Source organism: Podarcis erhardii (genome assembly GCF_964252035.2).
Source record: "Podarcis erhardii genome assembly, chromosome: 9".
NCBI classification, from domain to species: domain Eukaryota; kingdom Metazoa; phylum Chordata; class Lepidosauria; order Squamata; family Lacertidae; genus Podarcis; species Podarcis erhardii.
This window is the reverse complement of record NC_138512.1, coordinates 38,140,567-38,165,261: the sequence shown is the minus strand read 5'-3', so window position 1 is coordinate 38,165,261 and position 24,695 is coordinate 38,140,567. Positions and strand designations below refer to the sequence as shown.

Here is a 24,695-nt window from a genome sequence, read left to right as displayed (position 1 = left end):
AAAGCAGTGTGGCATGTGACTCAACAGGCCTGCCAACCAAGCGCAGTAAAGCAGGACCCAGGAATTTAGTCCTGGCTATGCTATGTAAGGGACAGTTGAACATTATATGTGGAAGAGATTCAACTGTTTTCCCGTCACACTTGCATAGCGGAGACACCAAACCCTTGGAGAATCTGTGGCTAAGCAGGTTCGATGGAAAAACATTGAACCTTGCACGAATAAATGCAAGTCGGTGTGGTACAGATGAAAGAGATGACATGTATGATGGAAGGCCAAGTGGTGGGGTTATTCCGTGATACCTGGGGGAGCAGACACCCCCACCCCTGGAGAGGTTGTGTTGATTTTCAATGTCTGCTAATCTTTGGCCAATCAAATTTGAGTCGTATGCCCAATGAGACAGCTTAGACAGCAAAAATTTTGCATAGATTTTCCCGATGATAGACAAAAGGCTGATGTTCCGATAGTTCTCTGGGTCAGCAGGGGGACCCTTTTTATGGACTGGTACGATCACGGCCTCCTTCCATGACCCAGGGATAAGCCCCGTAGAATTAATTGCATCAAAGACTTTGGCCAGAATTTCAGCCCACCACCTCGGTTGCGCAACAATAGCCTCAGCAGGGACTAAATCCGGCCCAGGGGCTTTGCCCGTTTTCAGATCTAGTATCAAGTCCATTATCAGTTCTGGGTCGGTAGAGGGCCACAAAGGTAGATGGTCGGCTCGGAATTCCGTGGGTGAGTTGGATTCCTCTGCCAAAGAGAAATATTTACTCAAGAATTGTTCCCATGTGGGCGCAGGGATAATCGCCAGTGGGTACTTCCTTCCTCTTTTATTTATCAGAGCCCAAAATTCCTGTGGTCTGCGGGATCTAGAGGCCGCAATCAAGGCTCGCCAACGCTTTTGGTACCACTCGCGTTTGGCCAGCTTTAAAGTCTGTTTGTATGCTCTTTTGGCTTGTAAATAGGAGGGTGGTAGAGCCTGGGCATTAGAGTTTTTGTATTCATTATAGATAGAATGAAGAAGGGATCTTGCTTGTTTGCAAGAGGTGTTAAACCAAGGGGCCCCAGTACTGCAATGCGCCACTTTCGCCTTTTGAGGAGGTGATGTAAAAAAAGTGGTAAGGTTTGTTATAAGAAGGTTAAAAAGTTTCAAAACCGAATTGAAATCTTGTAAATCAGTAGTTATTTGAGGTAGATAGGCAATGATTTCCCTATGAAAAAATTCCTGGTATTTTTGGGCCACAGCCTCCGACCATTTGATCCCTCTTATTTTGGTCGATGATGAGGTTTCCAGAAGGACTGAGTGTTTATAGTCCTTCTGGCACCGGAACAATGACAAAGTGGTCACTATTGGAAGGTGATCACTGAAATGTTGGTTTTCAACTTGGAAGGAAAGTACATTAACGGCCAAATTTGCAGAGATCAAGAAGTAATCGATAACACTGTTAGATGCTAGTCCCAGGTGAGTGAACTCCCCCGGTATGTCGGGGGGGGAAGGTGCCGTTCAAGAAGACTAGATTCAGGCGAATGGCCATTTGGTAAAGGGTCACTCCTGCTTTGTTTACTCTGTTGTCCTTTGAAGTTCTAATTCTGGCATGTTCCAAGTCAAAGTTGTCCAAGCATGGGGGAGTCCACCATTTGGACTTGGTTAGTAGGTCCCAATTTGTGGCAATACGAGCATTAAAGTCTCCCCCAATTAAGGAGTTCGAGTTAGGGCATTTGGTATGACATGACAATAGGTGATTTTCAAATGATTCCCATCTCCAATCAAGATCAGGTGCAGAGCCTTCAGGGGGGAGATAGACATTAGTAATTAGTAATGAGGACTTCCCTTCTGCGATCAGTCCAGATAGAGCAAAAGGCGGGGAAGCCCTTACCAGAGTGAATTTGGCGTGAAGTTGGAGTGAGATCCCAATCAAAAGACCCCCTTTGGGGCGACCACCTTTCAAGGAAGGGGAGGCCGGAAGTGTTAGAAGATCGAAGCCGTCTATGGTAATCTCTTCCTCATCCCATGTTTCTTGGAATAGAATGATATTAAATGAATTTATGTACTTCCTGAATTCGGGATCTGATTTTTTGGTTCTCCAACCAGCAATGTTCCAGCTAAGTATTGATAATGTCAGATCCTTGTGCTGTCCCGGTAATTGTCACTTTGAGTTGTTTAATAGGTTCTTGGAGGTAGAAGGAGGACCCATAAAGAAATCAGTAATTTTAGTGGAGAATAAAAATGTTTTTAACCTAGTGTTGAAATGATAGTATGGTTGGTGCCAGGCATGCTTCCCTGGGAGAGAGTTCCAAAGACAGGAGGCTTTTAACAGAGAAGGTCCATTCTTTGGTCGCCATTCTTTGTGCTTCTTTAAGAGGTGGGACACAGAGAAGGGCCTCAGATGACAAACCCAGTGTCCCAGCAGGTTTCTATAGGATGAGTCAGTCTCTTAGGTATTGGGCTCCTAAGCTGCATTTGACTTTAATGGGTAAAAACAGCTTTTTGAATGGTGTCTGGAAACTAACCAGCAGGCAGTGCAGTTGGACCAGAACCGGTGTTGTATGCTTTCACTTTTGTGTTTTCATTCATAATCTGACTTCCACTTTCTATATTAGCAGAAGTTTTCGGAGCATTTGTTAAGAATAGAAAAGCCTTTGTAGGGAAAGCATAATTCTGTTTGTATGACAAGTTGACCATGACCCAAATGGGCCCTGGAACATTGCTTGTAAGTACCTTGTACCATAGCTGTTTGAGATACAGGTCTGAAGAAATGAAGTGGCAGCCCTGCTGAAGTGAAGCAGGTCTTTGTCTGGGTAATGCCTGGATGGAAAACCACTGGGTAAGCCCATGTAAAAAGTAATAAAATATGATTTAAATATATGCTTTAGAAATGCTTGCTTCTTAGACAGGTCATGTGACTTACTTTACGGTGTCCTCTATTGGAGTGCTGTACAGTACAAGCCTGGTTTAAAGATGAAGAACAAAAAAAGAGAGTGCAAGAGCCTTGAAGTTGCCTTTCAACAGCAGCACCTGGCCACTTCCCCACTATGGTGAGATGTATTATATCTCTATTTAAATTATCTCAATTATTTCTGAGTTTGCACACAAACATGCAAATAAGCGTCTGTAATGGGATAAGGGGTTGCTTGTGCGTAAGCGCCACACCGCTCCAAGCTGAGTAGTTGGCTAAAACTTTCCCTGCCCGGACAGCCCTTACTTAGTGGCTGTCTTAATCGCTGGCAGAATCCGTCAGTGGGCGTTTCCTGAATTTCTTCCAACATAAAAGCTCCTTAACCGAGAGTCTCCGCCTAGCTTCCCTGCGCGACAGCTTTCTGCGCAGAGTGGGCGTCTCAATGGGAGGTCCTGAGCTCTCTCCGCTGCCCTCGCTGGAAGCGTCTCTGAGCCTTCCCTCCGACGCTTCCCCCTCCTCTACTTCCTCAGCGGAAGTTCTCTCCCTGCTGGTTCCCTCCCCAGCGTCTGGGAGCCTCGCCACCGCCCTGGGCTCCGATGGCAGTTCCCTGACAGCATCCTCATTTTTGAAGACGCAAATTCTCATTTTTTGTGGGGAGTGACTATGAATAACCTGGACTGAATGGTTGTAAGCTGCGTTGGGTTGCCTTGGGCAAGAGAAAGCGACTAACAAATTTAATAAATAATAATGCAGTGGTACCTCGAGTTACAAATGCCTCAGGTTACAAACGCTTCAGGTTACAAACGCTGCTAACCTGGAAGAGTTACCTTCAGTTGGGAACTTTGCCCCAGGATGAGAACAGAAATCATGTGCCGGCAGTGCAGAGGCAGCAAGAGGCCCCATTAGCGAAAGCACACCTCTAGTTAAGAACAGTTTCAGGTTAAGAACGGACCTCTGGAACGAATTAAGTTCGTAACTAGAGGCACTGTTGTAATAATAAAGGCATGGCAGTTTATTGTATTGTAGCTAAACTCAGGTCCAGTCTCTCAGAGATGTTACTTTCTTTGGGGACTTCGAACCCCTAAAGCCATGTGACCTGTCTGGGATGTCTCAGTGAAGTTGCAGATTGTGGGTTATTTGCTGGCTGCCATGTGGGATGACAGTGACAATGGTGGGCAAAAGGCCCCTCTCAGCGAGAGCCTGAATGAGAATGTCTGCACTACCCTAGGCGGGAGATGGGGAAACTGGCATACAAATAAACAGATAGTGATGATTTATCCAATGCAAAATAATAATAATTTGCGGCTCCACCTTTGTAAAAAGGAAATCTGTGAAAGTTGTCTCCCCTCCCCTGCCCATTTACACTTTCAGTTCTTAGACATATTATGCAGATTTTAATATAAAATTTATTGACTTTCACAGGAACGCATAGTAGTTATTATGCCAGCAATAATTCATAGCTTTCCTTACAAAGGCTTAACATCCCTATTCTCATTTCCCTGATGGCTTGTATACACTTTACAATGCTTTTAAAAAGGTGACTGAATGCCACTTTATAAATCAGAATTATTTTTCAGGGAATCCGTTTTTTAAAAAGTATCCTTGCTTTGGGGAATCATCCTTTGGGAACACAGAGAGAATGCAAATGGTGAAAAGTTTGCATGAATCATACTTTTTTTTTTTTTATAAACTGATGTTTGTTCTTTCACATAGCTGTGCTGCAATTGTTTTCGGTTTGGGTACATCTGACATTAAAAATCTGCAAAATGGCTGCTTGAGCAGATAGTCCTTTAATTTTTCTAAGCAGTCATTCTGCCATAGCAAGCACCACACTACAAATGCTAAGGAAGTTAGTTGGAAATGGGAGCTTATGTTTTCTTCCCAGAGCTGAGATATTAAACTATAATTTCCACTCCACAAAACCCCATAGCATTGTTATGTCCTAGAGCTTACATCCACCTATACAATGCATGTATTAATTTTGTAGCAGTTATGAACTTTTAAACTACAGATCAATGCTGGCTTTCTGAACCAATTTCTCACTATGAGACCTATTAAAATTAAAAAATAGATTTTTTTTAATAAAAAAGGTTATATTTAAAGTTCGATAGCTGGATACCACTACCATTTTATTACATTTTGAAGATTTTTGTTAAGGTTTTAAACTGACTTAGGCTAGCCTAAGGCAATGACTGTGTAACGCTTTATTCTTCTTACTGCAAGAATTCAGCCCGGGAAATGAGAACATTTCCACTTACCTTAGTCACAGTGGTAAAAGTTTAACCCCTCAAGTGTCTTGCAAGTTTTCATTTATGGATTCTACCATTGATTTTGGTGGGATATATATCACCCCCGTGTTTGAGTATATCATGATGTCTTAGCAAATGCTAATACTCAGTCTGAGCACTAGAATATTTTTTATTTTATTTTATTATCTGATTATTTTGATTTCTAACCCCCCTCCTCCTAAAATTATTGTCACTCACCTTGTGGACATTATGGTGAAGGGCAGGCAAATAAATATATGAACCCGGGACAGGTAACAATATAATTCACATAAGCAATAAATTTGTACAGCACTATAAAATCATGCACATAAATATGCATTGAAGATTCTGATTTTCATATACTGTTCTCCTGATTTCCTCCTCAGTATTTATTTGTGCCATGGCATCCAAAAGTAGACAAGGCAATCTTACTGTGGTTCACTTAGTTAAGCTTTCCACAGTTCACAGTTTGTTGTTGTTTAGTTGTTTAGTCGTTTAGTCATGTCCGACTCTTCGTGACCCCATGGACCAGAGCACGCCAGGCACGTCTTCCACTGCCTTCCACAATTTGGTCAAACTCATGCTGGTAGCTTCGCGAATACTATCCAACCATCTTGTCCTCTGTCGTCCCCTTCTCCTTGTGCCCTCCATCTTTCCCAACATCAGGGTCTTTTCCAGGGAGTCTTCTCTTCTCATGAGGTGGCCAAAGTATTGGAGCCTCGGCTTCACAATGTGTCCTTCCAGTGAGCACTTAGGGTTGATTTCCTTCAGAATGGATAGGTTTGATCTTCTTGCAGTCCATGGGACTCTCAAGAGTCTCCTCCAGCACCATAATTCAAAAGCATCAATTTTTTGGCGATCAGCCTTCTTTATGGTCTAGCTCTCACTTCCATATATCACTACTGGAAAAACCATAGCTTTAACTATACGGACCTTTGTTGGCAAGGTGATATCTCTGCTTTTTAAGATGCTGTCTAGGTTTGTCATTGCGTTCATAGTTCACACCAGTACAAAATGTGGATCCCATTAGAGTGTCGTCTCATACATTAAATGTGAGGGCCCCCTCCAAAAAAATTCAGCCTTTCCAGGCATTGATAAACACCACATTTAAAGGGGGAAAGATTGAAGACAACACTGGGATAGACAGCCTGTGACTACCCCTTAATTAACTGGGAGACAGGCGGGTGCAAAATCACATTCTGCTCTGGTGTGCACAAGCCCTTAGATTCTCCACATTTTTTCAGAGTTCACTCTGCATAATTGGTCAGTTTTAGCATGATCCCTACTTATTCTTTTTTGTGTGTGACTTTCTCCTCCAAGACATGTACATCTTGAATGTGGTACATTTGACATATTCATAATATCTCAGAAATATTTCATTTATTCCCAGGTAGCTGCCCAGATGTTTAGAACATAAAATGAGGTTAGACATATTCAGTGCTCAGGAGGTGACTGGCCTTTCCAATTCCAACAATCTCTTGCTTTTAAGTATTTCCTTTAAATGAATATTAGCAGAAATTTAGAATGCATTTGATGAAAGCATTTCAAAACAAAGTGCTTTGCTTGCCTTTGAGAAGAATCTACCTTTCATTAGTGGTGCATATATTAGTGGGAATGTCAACAAGGAGCATTTGAAAGCAGCAGGCTTGCATGCCTGCCTTATGCTTGAATCCCAGATGAATCCCTCCCCCCAGCTGTTAGTGCTTCTCTGGCTTCCAGAATAGCTCCCATACCTCCCTCAGTCCTGGCTGGTGGTAATAACGCAGCAAGAGAAAAGGTTGACTCATGCAAACTTTATGGATCAGTCAGCAGGACAATCTGAACTAAAGAAACTGCATTGTGTGCAAGTTCCAACGTTAGGGGCCTAGGAGAATGCAAGCAGGAATCCTGATCAAAGTCATACTCTACGTTAACTTTGAATGATAGGTCATGATAACGTTAATGTGACAGAATGTCCTCCATAGTTAACAACTGCACTTTCATTTGTGACTCCTAAATACCAGTTTCGGTCAAAGGCAGCAGAGATTTGTGGCAGTCCCAAACAGGATCGGGGGGGTGTGTGTCTTCAGATCTCATGGTAGTGGGTCAGCTTACACTCTTGTGCTGCTCACTCTGTAGCTTACTAGATCTGCCAAGAATATAGGAACATAGGAAGCTGCTTTATATTGCGTCAGACCATTAGCCTACCTTACTCAATATTGTCTGCCCTGACCGGAAGCCAGTCTCCAAGATTTCAGGCTGAGTCTCTCTCAGCCATACCTGGAGAAGCATTAAGCTACATACACACCATACATTTAAAGCATATTATGTCCCTCAAAGGATCTTGGGAACTTATCCCTCAGAGAGCTACAACTCCCAGCATCCTTATCAAACCATAGTTCCCAAGATTCTTTGGGGGGAAATAACGAGCATTAAATTGATGGTGTGTACAGAGCCCAAGTCTGAGTGAGGCAGGAGGTAGTGAATTACCTTGACAGCAGAATTCTGGGTGGAGATGAAAGAACCGAAAGAGCAAAGTTCTAGTCAGTGGTGTAGTTATGAATTCTGAAGTCCGGGAGCTCATCATGGCAGCCCCCATAGCCACATCCCAAGGAAGTCCATAGCCATATCTCCAAGGTGCAAGTCCAAAATGTAGGCACGGGACACAGCATCACATCCAGCATGTTGGACTTTGTCTGCGTTCACATCTCTGATCAGACATGTGGCATGGCTGCGATCCTATGCACACTTTCCTGAGGGAAGGTGGCATTGAACTCAGTGGTGGTTGCTTCAAACTGCCTAGGTTCAATGTGTAAAACATACTGAAGTTCAATAAAAGATCTTCAGCAGATGTGAAACCTTTAGCTCTTAATTAGAAATGTAAATGATCTTGCAAAGAAGTGTTACCTTTTCAGCTGTGAGCATGATGTAAGAAACACATTCAGGGAAAGAAATAGCCACCCTTTTCTTGATGATTTCTGACTTGCTCTGACTTCCACTGATACTCTGTCACAATCAATAGCAAAAACTGAAAGCACAATTATCACCTCATTCCCTTGCCAGAGCAAGGAGTGTCAGAGCAATTACGGTGACGCTTTGCCGAATGATGTCATCACTCCTGCCATGAGAAAACTTTAATACAAAGCTAAGGGAATAAGAAGATCCACAGGGCAGTTGCCAAGGTGGGATGGGTCTGTGGCATTGGCCTCTTGGCATTTGTCCCCCTGCCACTTTGGGGGATGGTGTAGGTGGTGAGGTCATTGTTGCTTGGGTGCACTAGTGGGAGTGCAGGATTGGCTGTGCCAGTGAACCTGCACCACCCTAATCTTGCAGCCGTCCTGCTCTAGTAAGTGGCAGTAATACCACTGTTGGGAGGTGGCTCCATGCAGTGGTTGCTGATGCCCATTGGGACTGGTAGGTGGGAGGCAGAGACTAACAGTATGTAGGACCAGAGCCTACTTCTGTGCAAATTCTAGTTTTGCCCTCATCTTCCTCTCTGCTGAGTTCAACAAGGGAAACACTGAAACTAAGGATGAAGAATCTGGCAGGCAGTGTCACGTCCTGGACTGGTTGTATGCAGGTAAGGTAGGCAGGTGGGGCCTGGCTGAGAACACATAGAAGTTGGTGGGCAGTTTCCCATTTGCCCTAATGGACCAGTCCTCCACTGGCTGCATGGCGCTGCCCTGCTGTCACTGCCTGAGAAGAGCCCAATCTATCTAACCTAGACTTGCTAGGTTTCTAAGACCTGTCTAGTCCAGCATCCTATATACAGTACCTCCAAGGCCAATTAGATGCCTATGGCAAACTCACATGCCTGCAGTAGTCTATGGCATTTCCCTAGCATCATTTAGCATTGATATCTGGGGCTCCCTCATTCACATAACTATATTGCATGAGTTCAAACTGAGCGTTTTTGAAGTCAAAGGTATACCGTGCATCGTATTTACTCTTTCTATAGATACAACATTATTTTAATCAAAGTAAAATCTAATAGCAAGCAAAACTCATTTTAGTCCTGTCCTTGGGCAATGTATTTATGGATTCTTTTATTTAAAGGGGAGGAAACATATTTTCCTACTGATGCTTTAATGGATGCTTAATGAATTGTTCTGGCTGAGTCAGAAATAGCCAGATTGCTTCTTCAATTGTGACATTAGCAATGTCTGGGAGATTATTTTCCCTGAAGGTATCTTGTCTAGCACTACTAGTGATGAGCAGCTTCTTCTACAAGACAGTCTTTGTGGCTCCTGAGAAGCTGCTGCCCCACCATCTGCTGGAAGCAGAATTAAAAGGATACAGTCCACATGGCACAGAGCAGCGTGCTGTCCCCTCTCTCTCTAAAATGCTGAATGTCTGTCTACACAGCGAAGGTGGGGGATCTCTGCTGTAAAAAGTCATGGATATAAGAAGCCAATTCCTCCTCCTCCTCCTCCTCCTCCTCCTCCTCCTCCTCCTTAAAAAAATTAGGAGTGCAATTTCACTCCAACACACCAAGACATAATAATATTAAAAGGGGGTGTAAGGAGTATTAGGGGACACATCATGATTCTTCTGTGGTAGTTCGTCCACACCATCTAACACCCCTGTAAACAATTTGAGATGGATAGTCAACAAACAGGCCATGTGGAAGCCACTTCAGTATCATCAAATTAAAAACAAATGGAGAAACATTGTAGACTCCTCCACAACCACCATTAGTAGACCACACCTCCTACTTGGTGTTCCAATTCTTTTCTTGAGCATGACTGTGTAAATTGTGCTACTGAACCATGGGGAGAAAACACAGTAAAACAATGATTTGATGGCATCATGTAGATCACTGGTCTTCAACTGGTGGGTTGGGACCCAGCAGTGGGTTGTGGCCTGATCCAAGCTGAGCCACAACAGGAGCAGTGCCACCATGAAAATAAATGGTATAAAATTAAGAAATGGGTTCCCATGTTTGGATTAAAAGGGGGACCTGGGCCTGAAAAAGTTGAAGATGCCTGATGCAGATGACCCATAAAAAGTGAAACAAACAAACAAAATCATTCCAGTAGCACCTTAGAGACCAACTAAGTTTGTTATTGGTATGAGCTCATACAAATAACAAACTTAGTTGGTCTCTAAGGTGCTACTGGAAGGAATTTTTTTACTTTGTTTAATTTCTTTCGACTATGGCAGACTAACACGGCTATCTACCTGTAACCATAAAAAGTGAGTGAACAAAGTGTGGCTATTGTGAAAGTGCTAAGTATGTAAAGTACATGCGTAGTGTGAAAGCAAGTGCAATCTTATTCATCCCCTGCAACTCGGTTTTGTGTCTTCCCAAAGCAAAGGGCAGGGTTTTCAGTTTCTTGCCTGGTTTTTGATCCATTTGTGACTAGAGCTGACAGGAGGAAAGAGAGAAAGCTATTGAGGGGATTTGTCATTTTGGTCACACATTAGCCGTGTTTCTTGTGATGCAATAATGTTTCCTGTTTTGTATCATATCAAGGGCACCATTCCCCAGGATGTTCTGCTGCACATGGCCCAGTAAAATGAGCTCCACACAGCTCTCATTCCTTTCAGTGGGATGCACAGGCAGACTTCACAGTAAATTGCGCCCCAAATTTTCAGCTAAAGTCTTTGAAGGAGTCATTGTAGTCTTGTCAAAATCAATGTTTAATTTAAGAGATTTTGAAAGACCATTAAAGCCAATAAAGTTCTGAGGATAGCTGCAGGGTGGAGCTCTTGCAACATCTCTTGAATACTTAGATACTAGTATATTCAGATGCTAGCATCCTTTAAAAATTATCACTGCTTCCCCACCCATAGGAGGTCTCATTAGTACAACGGCAGTAGTTTGGGCATATACATTGCCTGTGTGTGTTGTATGTTGGGAAAGAATTAAACAGAAAAGAGTCTCCCTCTCTCCTCCACTTACCAGGTAGAAAAATAAAATAAGCAATGTTATGAATTTAAGGTGTTAAGCTGGTACCAGACCCCTTAAATCTCTGGATCCAGCAAGTGTTAGAATTTAATCAAGGCTTCTAATTCTTGGAATAGCCTCCTGGTGAGGTGATAAACCTGTGTGACGAGCCTTTAAGGGGAATTGAGGAGCTCAGTGCAAGATATGGCAAGTGTGGGGGAGTCTCCCTCAATAGAAAAGGCCAGAGGTTGGAGCAAAGGGAGCACTGATGTGACCTGGAAGTAAAGCAGCAAGCTGGAGAAAGAATCAGAGTGATGTTTGACTTCTGTTTGAATCCAAGGCTGTGGCTATAGCAGAAACAAGACATTCTCAGCAAGTTAATAGTGTGAACCCGTGCATCATAGGCTCAGTTTGCATATATGTGTAAATAAACCATATATCACAAAGACCCCCACAGTCTCTGCTGTGCCTCATTCCAAAAGGAAACATGAGCCCTGCAACCTCGCACAACTCAAGAGCCCTGCAACCTCGCACAACTCAAGGTGGCATGCAACAGTAAGAAGAAAGGTCTCAGACGCACTGATTGTGCTTCGTGATTATAGAAACACCAAACGGTTCAGCAGTCCTAGGTGAATATATGACTCACACCTCTGCTAAGCTCATTTCAGTGTGAAATGCTCTGGAAATAGAGTGTGGATTGCAGCAATAGATAGTCAGGAAGTCACTCGCTGAATGCAATAAGTTGCTTGAAATTAATTATTTGGGAAGTGCTTTCCAAAGCAAAACTGCTAAAGAAGATTAAATCTCCCCCTGGCCCATTAAAATGTAGGAGCTCTTTATTCATCAGTGAATCAGTGATTAATGCCCCATTTCACTTTCATATAAAGTTCAGCACAGGGAAGTGCTAAATAACATATCCCTCTATGATGCAACTGGCTCAAAAATAAAGACACAAGGTGGTTTTCTCTGTTTTTATATCTGCACTGCATTGTTCCTTTATTTCCTTCATTAGAATACTGAGACATGGCTATCAGATTTGACTGCCTTGTTTTCTTGATGGCATCTGGCTAATTATCCTAGGCTTTCTGGAAACTTTAATTAGTACAAGCAATGAGTATTTAACATCACCCCCACCTTGGAAATGCAAACTCCTGCTCATCCAAATTCACTACCTCTCCCTTCTCATCATCCTCATGTAAATGCAATGCTGTTGAAGAAGCATCCCTGTTTATCTGAACTTTTGATGACCTGAGCATTTTAATGTAGTAACAGCTAGTGTTTCTCCAAGCTTCTTATTAGAATTCACTTCTTTATCTTGCACATTTGTGATCAGCTTGGTTAGTGAGATAGTATGCTGGGTGAAACTACCAGGGCCGCAGCATGATAGAGAGGGAGGCAGAGTCATGATGGAGGTGGGATGAATGTAGTGCAAGCACGTCATGGCTGAGTGAATGGTCACCCCTGCTGATGTCTGCAGACTTTGCTAGGGAAGGAGATGTTCTTGCTTCTCCCACTGCAATGCTATAGCCCCTCCTGATTCTGTGTCTACCAAACTGGTTCCCAGGCTCCCACTAGCAATAATAAAATGCAGATTTCAGAAACGGTCTCTTTAAATCCCATTTCCCTCCAAGGTGAGCATAGATTATGATATATTCACATGGTTTTGCTAAAGAAAAGGGGGATTAGTGTGCATCTTACACATATGCATTTCCTGCTGTTTGCAAATGTTTCAGCATCATCTCACCCCCCCCCCCCGCCAATGGTGGTGATGAGAAGGGGTTTGTTTTGTTTTTTACATTTTTGGAACCAAAATTTTTGGATGTTTTCCACAAATAATGCTTTGGCTTTTGAAAGCCAGTTTTCCTGCTAATAAACCTAATTCCATGAAGGTGATGGTTAAGTTAGTAGTCCTTATAGCGGTTTCCTACAACATAGATAAAGGCACAGTGACTCCCCCCATGACCGTTCCTTCTCCAGAAGGAGGGCATTTGCTACATCTTCATCTCATTTTACAGCAGCGAGTGCTTCTTCCTCACATTCAGAAACATGGAAATCGCCACAGGGACTAAAGCTGCTGAAGTGATTGGCGAGAAAAGCTATATATCCCTGTTATAAATCTCTAAGTCAAGTCTGAAATAAAAGTTGTATGGCAAACCAGAAAATGAATTTTATCTTAAATTGAAATAGGGATCAGCTGCTATAGCCTGGGATTTGGGAATGATTAAGTGTAAGATTCAGTTAAGAAGTTTCGCCTCTCAAGAAAATATAAAGCAAACATGCCTATTCCTGACCTATATAGCTTTTTGATGTGTTCAGCATAATAAAATGGCTAGATGGATCATGAATTGATACCACAGGTCTAAAAGTTGGTGGATGTAATGGAATTTGTAACAAAGCAGTAATCGAGCAATAATTTGTTTTGGTAATGAGTTTTGTCTTCAGTATTTAAAATTCAGGTTTACCCATATTCAAAGTGAAAATGCCAGTATGAAGCGATGCCTGGTTTCTGTGTTGCCAAATTAAATAAATAGTGATTTTATTAAGGAAATGGGTAAAACCTTTCAGGAAATAATTGTTAAGGGCCACAGTAAATTCCATCCCTATTCTAATGGCATTCTTGATGTTGTGTCCCACTCAAATGAAAATGGCTGACTCTTCATCAATAAGAGACTGCAGTACCTCTTTGCTCTCTTACCTATATATGGGTATCTCAAGGCCTTCCAATGAGAGACCAAGTCTGCATGTGACAAACTGACTCCTATGATCTAAAGAGGTGGAATTATTATAATGATTGTTGCTCCAGTTCACTAAGTCTGCATCGTAGTACTGGGACTGGTCCAACCACAAGCCTCTCCTACTTTTAAAACCGACATTGAATATTGAGATTTCCAGCAACTTCTTTGTTTCAACGCATATGTGAAGCCATAGGCAAGAATGGGAATCGGTATTCAGCATGGAGGACTCCAGTCCATAACCAGAATCAGAATAGGCATCAGTCTAATAAAATTTATGCAGAGGTTCCTCTCCTTCCCTCTCTGTGATAAACCTCTGCATCTGCAGTGCTTTTTTTCAGCTGGAACTCACTGGAACTCATCTCTCAAGTGGGTGCCATTGCCATTATAAGAGAACAAGGGAGGTGTTTGTGATGAGTTCCAGTACCTCTTTTCCTAGAAAAATAGCACTGTGCATCTGGTTCTCATGACACTATCTGCCATGTGCCTTTGGTGTTCTGAGATAAGTTAAGACAGCATGTGAGAGTCAGGGAAATGACAAGGCAGAGAGTAAACAGTGATTATGGAGGCTAAGTACAAGCACATGACCAGAGTGGTGAATTGCAGAACTGGAAAGACAATGGAGATCAGTGATAATTTATTTTACCTCTGCAGAGTTGGTCATATTCTAAAATAGTTCTGATTTATTCTTTGTAAAGTGCAGGTGGCATTGCTGATTTTTTAAATCCCGTAAGCAACAATTTCCCACCCTCTTTTTAACAAATTCTTCTGAAGATCAGTCCTCTGCTCTGCTGAAGCCAGAAATGCAGGAACGGGACTGCAGTAATCTATGTGCTTTTGACAAAGTGCATCTCCTGCTGTTGCAGTGAACTGGGCTAATTGTTTTATGAGCTGATATTTCCTTTACTGCACTTCTGTGATTTGTGGCTGGGCTCACTCAGCAGCGATCTTTAAGCTCCGTAACAAGCTTACTCAGACCAGAAGATGGCAGTCAGTCTTGGCAGTCCTGGTGCAGCATTGTGCTTAGATTGGCAGATCTGTCAAACATTGCTTTAATTTGTCCTGGGCCTGCATATGAAAAGTCCCCTCTCTTGTGGGTTATTCACCTTAATCCGACCTTTTGCTAATGCAGAAACAGTGACCTGTTATGACATGCTAAAACAAAGAGAAAATGAAAACGGCCTAATTTAGTCTGCTGTGGCTTTCCTAGTGATGTATGGTACCGATCACAAAGGGGCTAGTGCCATCTCTAATAAGGGTGAGTAATGCAGCTTCCACTGCTGTCAGAGCAATTCCGCTGACCTGTACTTCGAATACTAATAATGAAAGGATTTGTTCAACAGATCAGAATGCCTGTAGTGCTGCAGCAAAGAGCATCCTTGCATGGTAAAAATACAGACAGCAAAACAAAAAAGACAAGGGAAAAAACATTAAGAGAGAGAGTAACGAAGAAAGGAAAGCAAGCATTGATGTTTCAGGGCAATTCTATTAGGTGTGTGCACCAACGGCAAGATATATTTCAGATCCCACTTTGGAAGATGAAATTTGACTCTGAATGCTTTGGTCACAATCTGGTACATTTCAGGTCCAACTCAGAACTTTGCTTCAGAAAATCTGAGGCTTCAAATGTCTATCCATTGACTTATATAGGAAAATAAACAAATGGCAACCACATTTTAATTGGATAAAAATTATAGTCAGATTTTCCGAGGAGATGAAGTCAAATAGGTGCTGGGTTTTCTGTGCTGCATGGTTTACAGTCTGAGGGTTGGTGTGTGTGTGTGTGTGTGTGTGTGTGAGAGAGAGAGAGAGAGAGAGAGAGAGAGAGCATTTTAAAGAGAATTCCTATAACTTTTTAAAAAATCATGGCAGAATTGGATGAAATTTGTTGGCATTGCTATCCCTTTTAAGGGAAGAAAGCCTGCCAAACCTCAAACAGGTAGGCATGGGGGTTCTGCAAGGGTTAGGGTCTTTGCAGTTTTGGGGGGTGGGAAATGGTATTTTCTCATCTGCTACCCCCTGTGATTTTGGGGGCAGGAAGAAATTTATTTATTTATTTATTTATTTATTTATTTATTTAAATAGTATATATTGTAGAGATGTCCCTAAGTAAGTAACCTAAAAAGTTAAGATGAATGAAAAATAGGACTGGAGAAAGGGCAAAGTTATAAGACAAAGGATGCACCTTAAAAAAAAGAAAAAAAAAGAATTTGGACTAGGGAGACCTGGATTCCAATTATAGGGTGGGGGGAACATTTAGAAAGCCATACATTGTGATAAATATGTACATATTGTGATGAAATATATAAATAGTATTTCATGGATATTTTTTTTAAACCTAGAAACAGATTTTTCTATCCCTACTAGTGTGCAAGGCATTTCCCCAAATTACAGTGTCATCCCCTCTTACACCAGTCTTGAGGGGGGTTGAAAGGACTGGAGGCAACCCTCCACTCTGCTTTCTATAGCTATGTCAGAAATACATTATTCTTAGTGCCTTCTGGAAAGAGCATTAAAGGGTACATTTGCTAATGAATAAATATATCCCCTTCTCCTTCTGTGAGGCCTTAATCAATAAAATGGGAATATTTTTCTCTTTTTGCACTTGCTGGCCAGCTGTTATAATGCAGAATGGTAAATTTAAAAGAATACTGAACTGAATAGGGGCCACTAATGTCAGAAGCAAACACAACTACTGCAAGAAGTGTTTTCAAGTGTTCTCCGGCAGCCATAAGGTGTTGAAGCTACACAAAGGATTTTGAAACAAACATCACACTGGGGAGCAATTTAAAAACATTTTCCAGTTAGGCAAGAAATAAGACCTATTCTCTACTTGGCAGCTGTTTAAATCCACACTGGGCGGGTGGGAGCAGGACAGAATCTAGATTTATCTTGTAAAATAGACATGTTATTGTGCCTGCATCGCTTGCAGTATGTTAAGAGGTGCTGCACCCTAAAATTGTGTATCTTCAACTTGTTTATCAGTTTCTCAACATCTAACATTTTTCTTCCACTATTGACACTGAACTGTATTATATGTTTTTTGGGGGGCGGGGCGGGGCAAGACTCACCTAAAACATCTGGATTCAGTAAAGGGTTAGAATTTAAGCAAACCCCTAAATACCTGGGTCTAGTGGGAGCTAGAGTCTAGACAAGCTTTTATGTGTCCAGGAAGCTTCTTGGCAGAAGAACTATCAGGAGGTAATCACTGGAATGGCCAAGCCATTAAGAAGGTCATTAACAGAGACTCTCTGGGATGGACAGATAATGGACAAAGCCCCTCCCTGAGGTGAGAGATAGTTAGCAGAAACAAAAGTGCAGAGTTTCATGAGGAATGGGCAGAATTGCAGTGGGTGAAGAGGTAAGTGAACAGGAGAAAAGTGTCAGTTTTAGAAGCTGAAGGGGGAGCAGAGCATGAGGCAGGCAATCTTTTATGCTGCAAAGAGCATCAGATATGATGTTGGGAGTCTCTTGGAATCTGAAGCTGCAGCAACAGGAGGAACAGATCCTTCTTGGGATGTGAATGCCCTGCGCTTTCTCCATCTGGATGCAGGTTGTATATATGTGTAAATAAACCATATATTATAAAGACACCACAGACTCCACTGTGCCTCATTGTCCAAAAGGAGACACAGACCCTGCTGAGCACGCCTGATACCCCTGGAATCTTGCGCCACTCGGAGACTGGTGTGGCATGTAAAACTATTTAAGTCAGGTTTGTGTGGTGCTTGGAGTTCAGGAAGATTGGGACTATTGCTTGGTCTGTTGCCTGGAGGATTGGCCAGTTGGCTGTTCTGGGTGGAATTACAAGCCCTCTGAAAGAAATGGTTCATGGTTTGGGGATGCCATCTGGTATGGTTAAAATAGTCGCAACCAAATGAGGGCCAATTGACACAAACTGCCTGCAGTTGCCGTTTCAAATGGGGAAAATGTGTATGGTATAACTTTGCTTTTGAACGACCAAATTCCATATACCAACAACAATAACAGGAATAGTATGCATGGTACAGAAATCCTGTTTTTGTGCTCCCCCCCCCCCCCCGAAATTGGCTAAATATGTGAAGTGAGAATATTTCATGTTTTCCATCTCCAGTCCTTATGAGAATTGTAGGCAATCTGTTTCCTTTATGTCACCTTCTTTCTTATAAAATGAGGATCAAATCAGATGAGCTGTTGATTTATTAGGCTGACTTGAAAAGCATGCCTCTATTGATATCTCTTGATTTATAATCTCTGTGAGAGTTGTTTCACACAAACATGCTATTACTTTAAACTCAACTGGCTGTTCAATTAATGCAAAAATTTAATGTGAGCATGAGTATCCTGTCACATTTGAGACCATCGGTTGGTATCTGTCTGTCTCATGATATGAGGGAAGGGTGCGCATTCAGGGATGAAATCAAACCATTGGAGAGTTATAGCCCCTGCTGTGGCTGTAGAGACCAACATGGGGGGAGACATGTTTCCTGCTCATGGGTTTTCCCTGTAACTCAAGGATGTTACCTTTGGATATTTTTCAGGAAGTAGTACTTCTCTAGGGACAGTGCCAGCCCACACATGAGGCAAGGTAAGGTTACCGCCTCAGGCAGCAAGATCCACAGGGGCAACAGATACGACCTTCAAGGAATGCATTGCCTGCCTGCCTGCCTGCCTGCTGCTGCTGCTGTGGCCCTGCATCCATGGCCCTGGTGAGCTCCTTAGAGGCTGGATCTGTCCCCTCCTCAGCAGCGCCCCCCTCCAGTGCTGCCTCTGCAGCAGCCTCTTGGCGAATAGGAGGTGTTCCTGGTCTCCTCGCACCCTTGTTCCCAACATAGTTCTTTATTTCCCCCTTGTTCTGCTGTAGATATTTTCTCCCTCCTTCTTCCCTGGTAGGGCCGCAGACACCATTTTGTGGTTTGTGTCAGATGCCAGATGTCTTGAGCCAGCCCTGTCTGGGGTTATTCTTCCATGAGAAGGATGGAATATGGACCTGATTTCATGTAGATGGTAGTGCTCTGCAGATTGCTTCAGTGACTTTCAGAAAAGCAATAAGCTTGATAAACAAAAGGAAAATAAATTATGGCCCCAAAAATATCTTAACCTCCAGTGACATATTTCTAATATGGGATTCAAGTGAAGTGTGTTGCTGCCAAAGAAGGCTGCAGCCCTGTGCACACTTAAACCAGTGAATAAGCTCTATTGAACGTAGTGGGACTTATTTCTGAACAAAAATATGTACAATTGCTTTTCATCTTCCACAAATGCCCATAGCTAATGGTAGCAATGATTTTAGCAAACGTCATTCAAAGTCCTGCGAGATTCTGAATCTTCTGAAACTCATACATAGAAAGCAGGTATATGTCTATATGATGATGCCACATTGATGATCCTGCTACTATACTTATTTATAGATTTATATAGGTTTATATATTTCTGTTTACAGATAATTCCTGTAGGTTGCTGACTTCTGTGTATGCTGTTGACCAGGTAAAATCTCTGGTGAGATGAGGGTGTTCTATTTGACTTTAAACATTTTCCTCATAGTGTATTTGCATTTCATAATTGGAGGTGGTGGGAAGGGGCATCCAACTGACTCTGCAGATTATTTATTCATCCATATGTGCTCATCTCCTTGATTCTGCTGCATATACATTTTGCATCTGCCAACACAACCTTAACATGTTCTAGTCAATTAAATTTGTCCTTTCCTTTAATAAAATATTTGTCCTTTAATGCAGCTCATTGGTCTTGATTTCTTTGACTCGTGTTAAGTCTTCAGAATGAAGGTGCTATATGACCAAGCTATTCAATTACAAAGGCATTGTGTAGATACACTTTATGAAGCCCGCAAATTTGAGAGTCCAAACAGTGTGAGGACTTCCATTCAACACAATAGCATTGACTAAGGGAAAGAGTGAAAGTATATGTTCTGTGGGTGAGAATAATAAAAAATTAGTCTTTACTAAGTACATAGGTATAAGTGGAAGTACAGGTCAAGGTTAAAAGTGGGTATTTTAGTTATCATGAATAATTTGGGCTGGATTTGCACTCATTAATTCTAATGCTGACTGCATACATTAAAAGCCCATCACTGAAAACTAGAAATATTTCACAGAGCTCCAATAAAATTTTTTAGGCTGAATATGACAATTACATTCTTTAAAGCCAAATTAAAAATCCACAATAGCTGTACTCAGTCTTTTGTAGCTAATCTCAGAAAAGAAGCTAAGGATAGGCTAAAATTTGATGAAACACTTGTGTTTTTAGATTTAGAGATGACCTTTAGACTGAAAATGTGACACTGCCCCCAAACCCATCCTGGGGAAACAATAAAGAAACATAAATGGATTTCAACTAGGACAGGATTTAGGTTACTGTTTCCTGAGATAGTCCTTGCAGAAAGAAATCCAGTAAGATAATACATTTTCTGGAAGCATTTCCTGCTATTTTGATTGTATAAGCTGAAGCTCTTTATCTATACTTGCACATCATGTACTTACTTCAAAATGTTTTTTATTGCTGTACCACCTCATGACTCATCTTCACCTTTGATGCCCCATTCATAGTATTTCATTGTGACATTTATAGGAAGAACCTTTTGGACCCTGCCTATGTTATTGGGTGGAGGAAAGGAATTATAGATGCTGATCATGATTAAAATCAATAATGGAAGTTAAATGCCATGTGACAGGACTCAAAATATGCTACTTGCTGAAGAAAGCAAGGTGTTCAATAGAATTATGTGATATTCTGATGGCCTGTGCTTTACAATAGATTTTACTGCAATGCTAAATCAATGGGCTTGTGTTTTAATACTTTCAGCAACTTTGTTGATCTACAGCTGGGCAAAATGTGTTAGCAGAGCCTCATTGAAGAGGAAGAACAACTGTGCATCTAGAACAGAAAAGTTTGGAAACCTAAAGCAAGTGCCAGTCGCTTAACGTAAGTTCTTACAGAAAAATCCTAATCTAAAAGTAAGGTGCGGTTGCTGCTTTTGTGCAGTTTTGTGACCACTTCCATAACTTTTGCACAATGTTAGTGGGACACACAGAGAAATTAAATATCCCTCACTGGACCTCCCAACATATTTTACTTTGTTTAAAACCAAACAAGCATCCTCTCCGTTTCAGTTGGTGCTGCATTGCTGGGTGGGGAAGTTAACCCTCCATTTCTGTAATTTAGCTAATTTCCTGCCAAGGCAGTTGCTAGCCATGGAGGCAGGAGCTGGGGAAAGACAGATAAAATATGGACTTCAGGGACTGGGAAGAATTAAATTGGGTTGACAAATGCTGCCCCAAATCTACAGACCTGATCTGAATCATACTCCTTCCTCCAGTGATGGTTTCTAAGCAAAGACACTTCACATCTAGTCTGGCCCTTTTTTCAACTAGTTTTTACTACATTTGGGATCAAATATATTTATTGAGTGTGAAGACTGCACTCTCTGAAAACACTGTCCACTGTTAAGATTAAAAAAAACTATCTGTCATTTTCAGTTGTTTGAGAAAAGCCAGACTACTTGCTCTGTTGGATGAAGTTTGTTTTCATTTCACATTTAAATCTATTATCATGGCTTTAAAAATCTCAACAGCAAAGTTATCATGACCTTTCTAGAAATGAAAGGGTGATAAATAAATATATTTTAACGTGTACAAAAGTTCCTTAGACAGCAACGATTAGCAAAATAGTGGGGGAACAATTTTGCTGAAAGCACTTGATTTTGCAAATGTCATTTAAACATTTGAGTCTCATCAATGTGCAACACTGCAATATAATTCAGTCCATTGAGTACAGTCCTGATTATATGACATTCAGGAGTGCATGAGATTCTGCTCATAAGCACAGGATGCAAAATTATTTATCATAATATAGCAAAGCATGCATGAATAAACCACCCATTCAGAGCCTATTTGTCTTTCTTTTGGCATTGACTGCTTTGTATTGTTCCAATAGTGCAAAGAAGACAGCCATCTTAACAGGCTGTCTGCTAATTGCTCTTGCACAAGGAGACTCATTAGCTGGCCCAAGAGTCCATAGAGTCAGCTTCATTTAGAGGGCACAATTCATTGGAATAAGCAAATACAGTTCAAGTTAATGAAGGTGTACTTCATTGGATGTAATGAATGTATTGCTGTTGCTGTAATATGGTGACTTTGAATGGGAGGAGACATACACAGTAATTGAAATAAAAACTTCCCAGAAGTTTTCTGTAACTAATTCCCTCTTTTTATCACGTCCTCGGTCTTCTTTATGAGATAATTGGAGTTACATTTCTATAATTTACTTTTCTTCAACACTTTCTCATTATTTCTGGCAATTAGTTGAGACACCTAGAAGGAGTTGTCCCATAGCAGATAAAAATCAATTTATTTAATAAGATGGCACTACATTTTTCAGAAGAAACTTTGTTCAGACTTTTCTAGTAAGCAGGCTGATGAGAGTTGAAAATGGGTGGCCCTTTGGAATACCACATTAGGACCTGGGCTGTGTGTTTTGTACTCCAGACTGGTGATTTTGGTGATATATGAATATAGTTTGTTTAACTATTTCTCAAGGGCTAAGGCAGTTCTAGGTACTCTTGCTTTAATTGGAGCTGTTAATCAGAAACAATTAGTATTTGGCAGCAAGAAAAGTCTTGCTTCCAACAAGTGATAAGAAAGTTCAAAATGGCAGTCCCTTTACATGGCCAGCCTGCACATGAGGTGGACTGAAGCAGCGACTTTGGCTGGCAGAATCCCATGGGTTTCTCAAAAACAAGTTGTGCTAGACAAATCTTATATCTTTTTATGATGGAGTTACAAGCTTGGTGGATCAGAGGAATGCCAAGGACATAGGGTATCTTGATTTCAGTAAGGCTATTGACAAGCTCTCCATGGTATTCTTGTAGAGAAGTTTGTAAAATGTGGACTAGACAAGGTAACTGTTGGGTTGATTTGTAGCTGGTTGACTGACTGAACTCAAAGGGTGCTCACTAATGGTTCCTCATCATTCTGGAAAAAAGTGACAAGTGAGGTGCCTCAGGATTCTGTCCTGGGACCATTGTTGATCAACATATTTATAAACAACTTAGATGAAGGTACTGAGGGGATTCTGAGCGTATTTGCATATAACACCAAACTGGGAGGGGTAGCCAGTGCCAGTGAAGACAGAATCAGGATTCAAGATGACCTTAACAGGTTGGAGAACTGGGTCAAAACTAACAAAATGAATCTTAATAGAAACAAACATAAGGTTCTACACATAGACAGGAAGAGTCAGCTGCACAAATATAAGATGAGGGACATCTGGATTGCCAGTAGTATATTTGAAAAGGATCTAGGGGGTCTTTGTAGATCACAAGCTTATCATGGGTCAACAGTATGATGCAGCAGCCTAATGTAGGCTGCATCAACAGAAGTCTAGTGTCCTAACCAAGGGAAGTCATAGTACCACTCTATTCTGCTTTGGAGTACTTTGTCCAGTTCTGGGCACCACAATTTAAGAAGGAAATTTGCAAGCTTGAATGTGTGCAGAGGAGGGTGACTAAGCTGATAAAGGGTCTGGAAAACAAGCCTTATGGGGAACAGTTGAGAGAATTGGTTATCTTTATCCTGGTAAAGAGGAACCTGAGAAGAGAAGAAGAGAAGAGTTGGATTTGATATCCCGCTTTATCACTACCTGAAGGAGTCTCAAAGCGGCTAACATTCTCCTTTCCCTTACTTCCCCACAACAAACACTCTGTGAGGTGAGTGGGGCTGAGAGACTTCAAAGAAGTGTGACTGGCCCAAGGTCACCCAGCAGCTGCATGTGGAGGAGCAAGGATGCGAACCTGGTTCACCAGATTATGAGACTATTATGAGAAGATATGAGAGCTATCCTCAAATATCTAAAGGGCTGTCACATAGAGGATGGAGCAAGTTTGCTTTCTCCTGCTCCAGAGGCTATGATCCAAACCAATGGCTTCAATTTACAAGAAAGTAGACTCCTACTAAACATTAGGAAGAATTTTCTGCCAGTAAGAGCTGTTTGACTGTTGGACAGACTCCCTTGAGAGGACTCTCCTTCATTGGAAGTTTTTAAGCAGAGATTGGATGGCCATCTGTTATGGATGCTTTAATTAAGTTTCCTGCATTGCAGGGGGTTAGACTACATGACCCTCACAATCCCTTTGAACTCTGCAGTTCTATGATTCTATGAGTGCTAGACTTGAAATGGGAAGAATTGTAGTCCAAACTACAGAACTTACTGGCTGTCTTTGGGCCAGTCGCCATCTCTCAGCTCAAGTATTATTATATGATTTACCTCAAAGAGTAGTTGTGGAAATCAAAGCAGTAAGACAGGATTCAAGCAGCTTGACTCTTATAGATTGTAGCTGCTGAGTTATGCTGTTTATCCTTTATTGCGTGTTTTATGTTGCCCTAAGCTCTGTTTGAGGAATGGGCAATTCATAAATAACCAATACACCCTCTCCCTGCCCAACAGTTTTTGGCATTGGCTGCTCTGTTGCTGGCAAGGACATGATCCATACCCGATCAGTTTCCTTTAGAGAAAATGTGAATAAGAGAGGACATGAGAGAGTTGTAAAAAGATATTCATGGTGTGGAGAAAGTGATTAGAGCTCTCTCTCACTCACACACACACAAAATACTAGAGCCACACAATGAAGCTGAATGTTGGAGGCAAAAGAAAGTACTTCTTCACCCGGTGCATAGTTAAACTATGGAATTTTCTCCAACAAGATGTAATGATAGACACCAACTTGGATGACTTTAAAAGAGAATTAAACAGATTCATGGCGAATAAAACTATCCATGGCTACTAACCCTGGTGACTATGTTCTGCCTCCACATCAGGAGGCAGTTCTGAACTGTTTGCACCTATGGGCAGTGACTCCACAGTGTTTCAGACAAGGGCACATTTCAAGCCCTGGCTAGAGCTGCCAGGAATTGAGCCTACAAACTTCTACACGGAAAGC

General features: G+C 41.7%; 1 protein-coding gene across 7 annotated transcripts in view; it reads left to right on the top strand.

Annotated features, from left to right (window-relative positions):
* LOC309349473 (uncharacterized protein) overlaps nucleotides 1–24,695 on the top strand; it is a gene marked incomplete at its 5' end in the record, with an annotated part of 127,174 nt that overhangs the window by 83,595 nt on the left and 18,884 nt on the right. For all 7 annotated transcript variants that reach the window (XR_014159924.1, XR_014159925.1, XR_014159926.1 and 4 more), the window contains one exon: nucleotides 20,564–20,683. Coding sequence is in view for 1 of the 7 variants with exons in the window: in XM_081875531.1 (XP_081731657.1) it covers nucleotides 20,564–20,682 (119 nt within the window). The remainder of the gene's footprint in view (nucleotides 1–20,563; nucleotides 20,684–24,695) is intronic.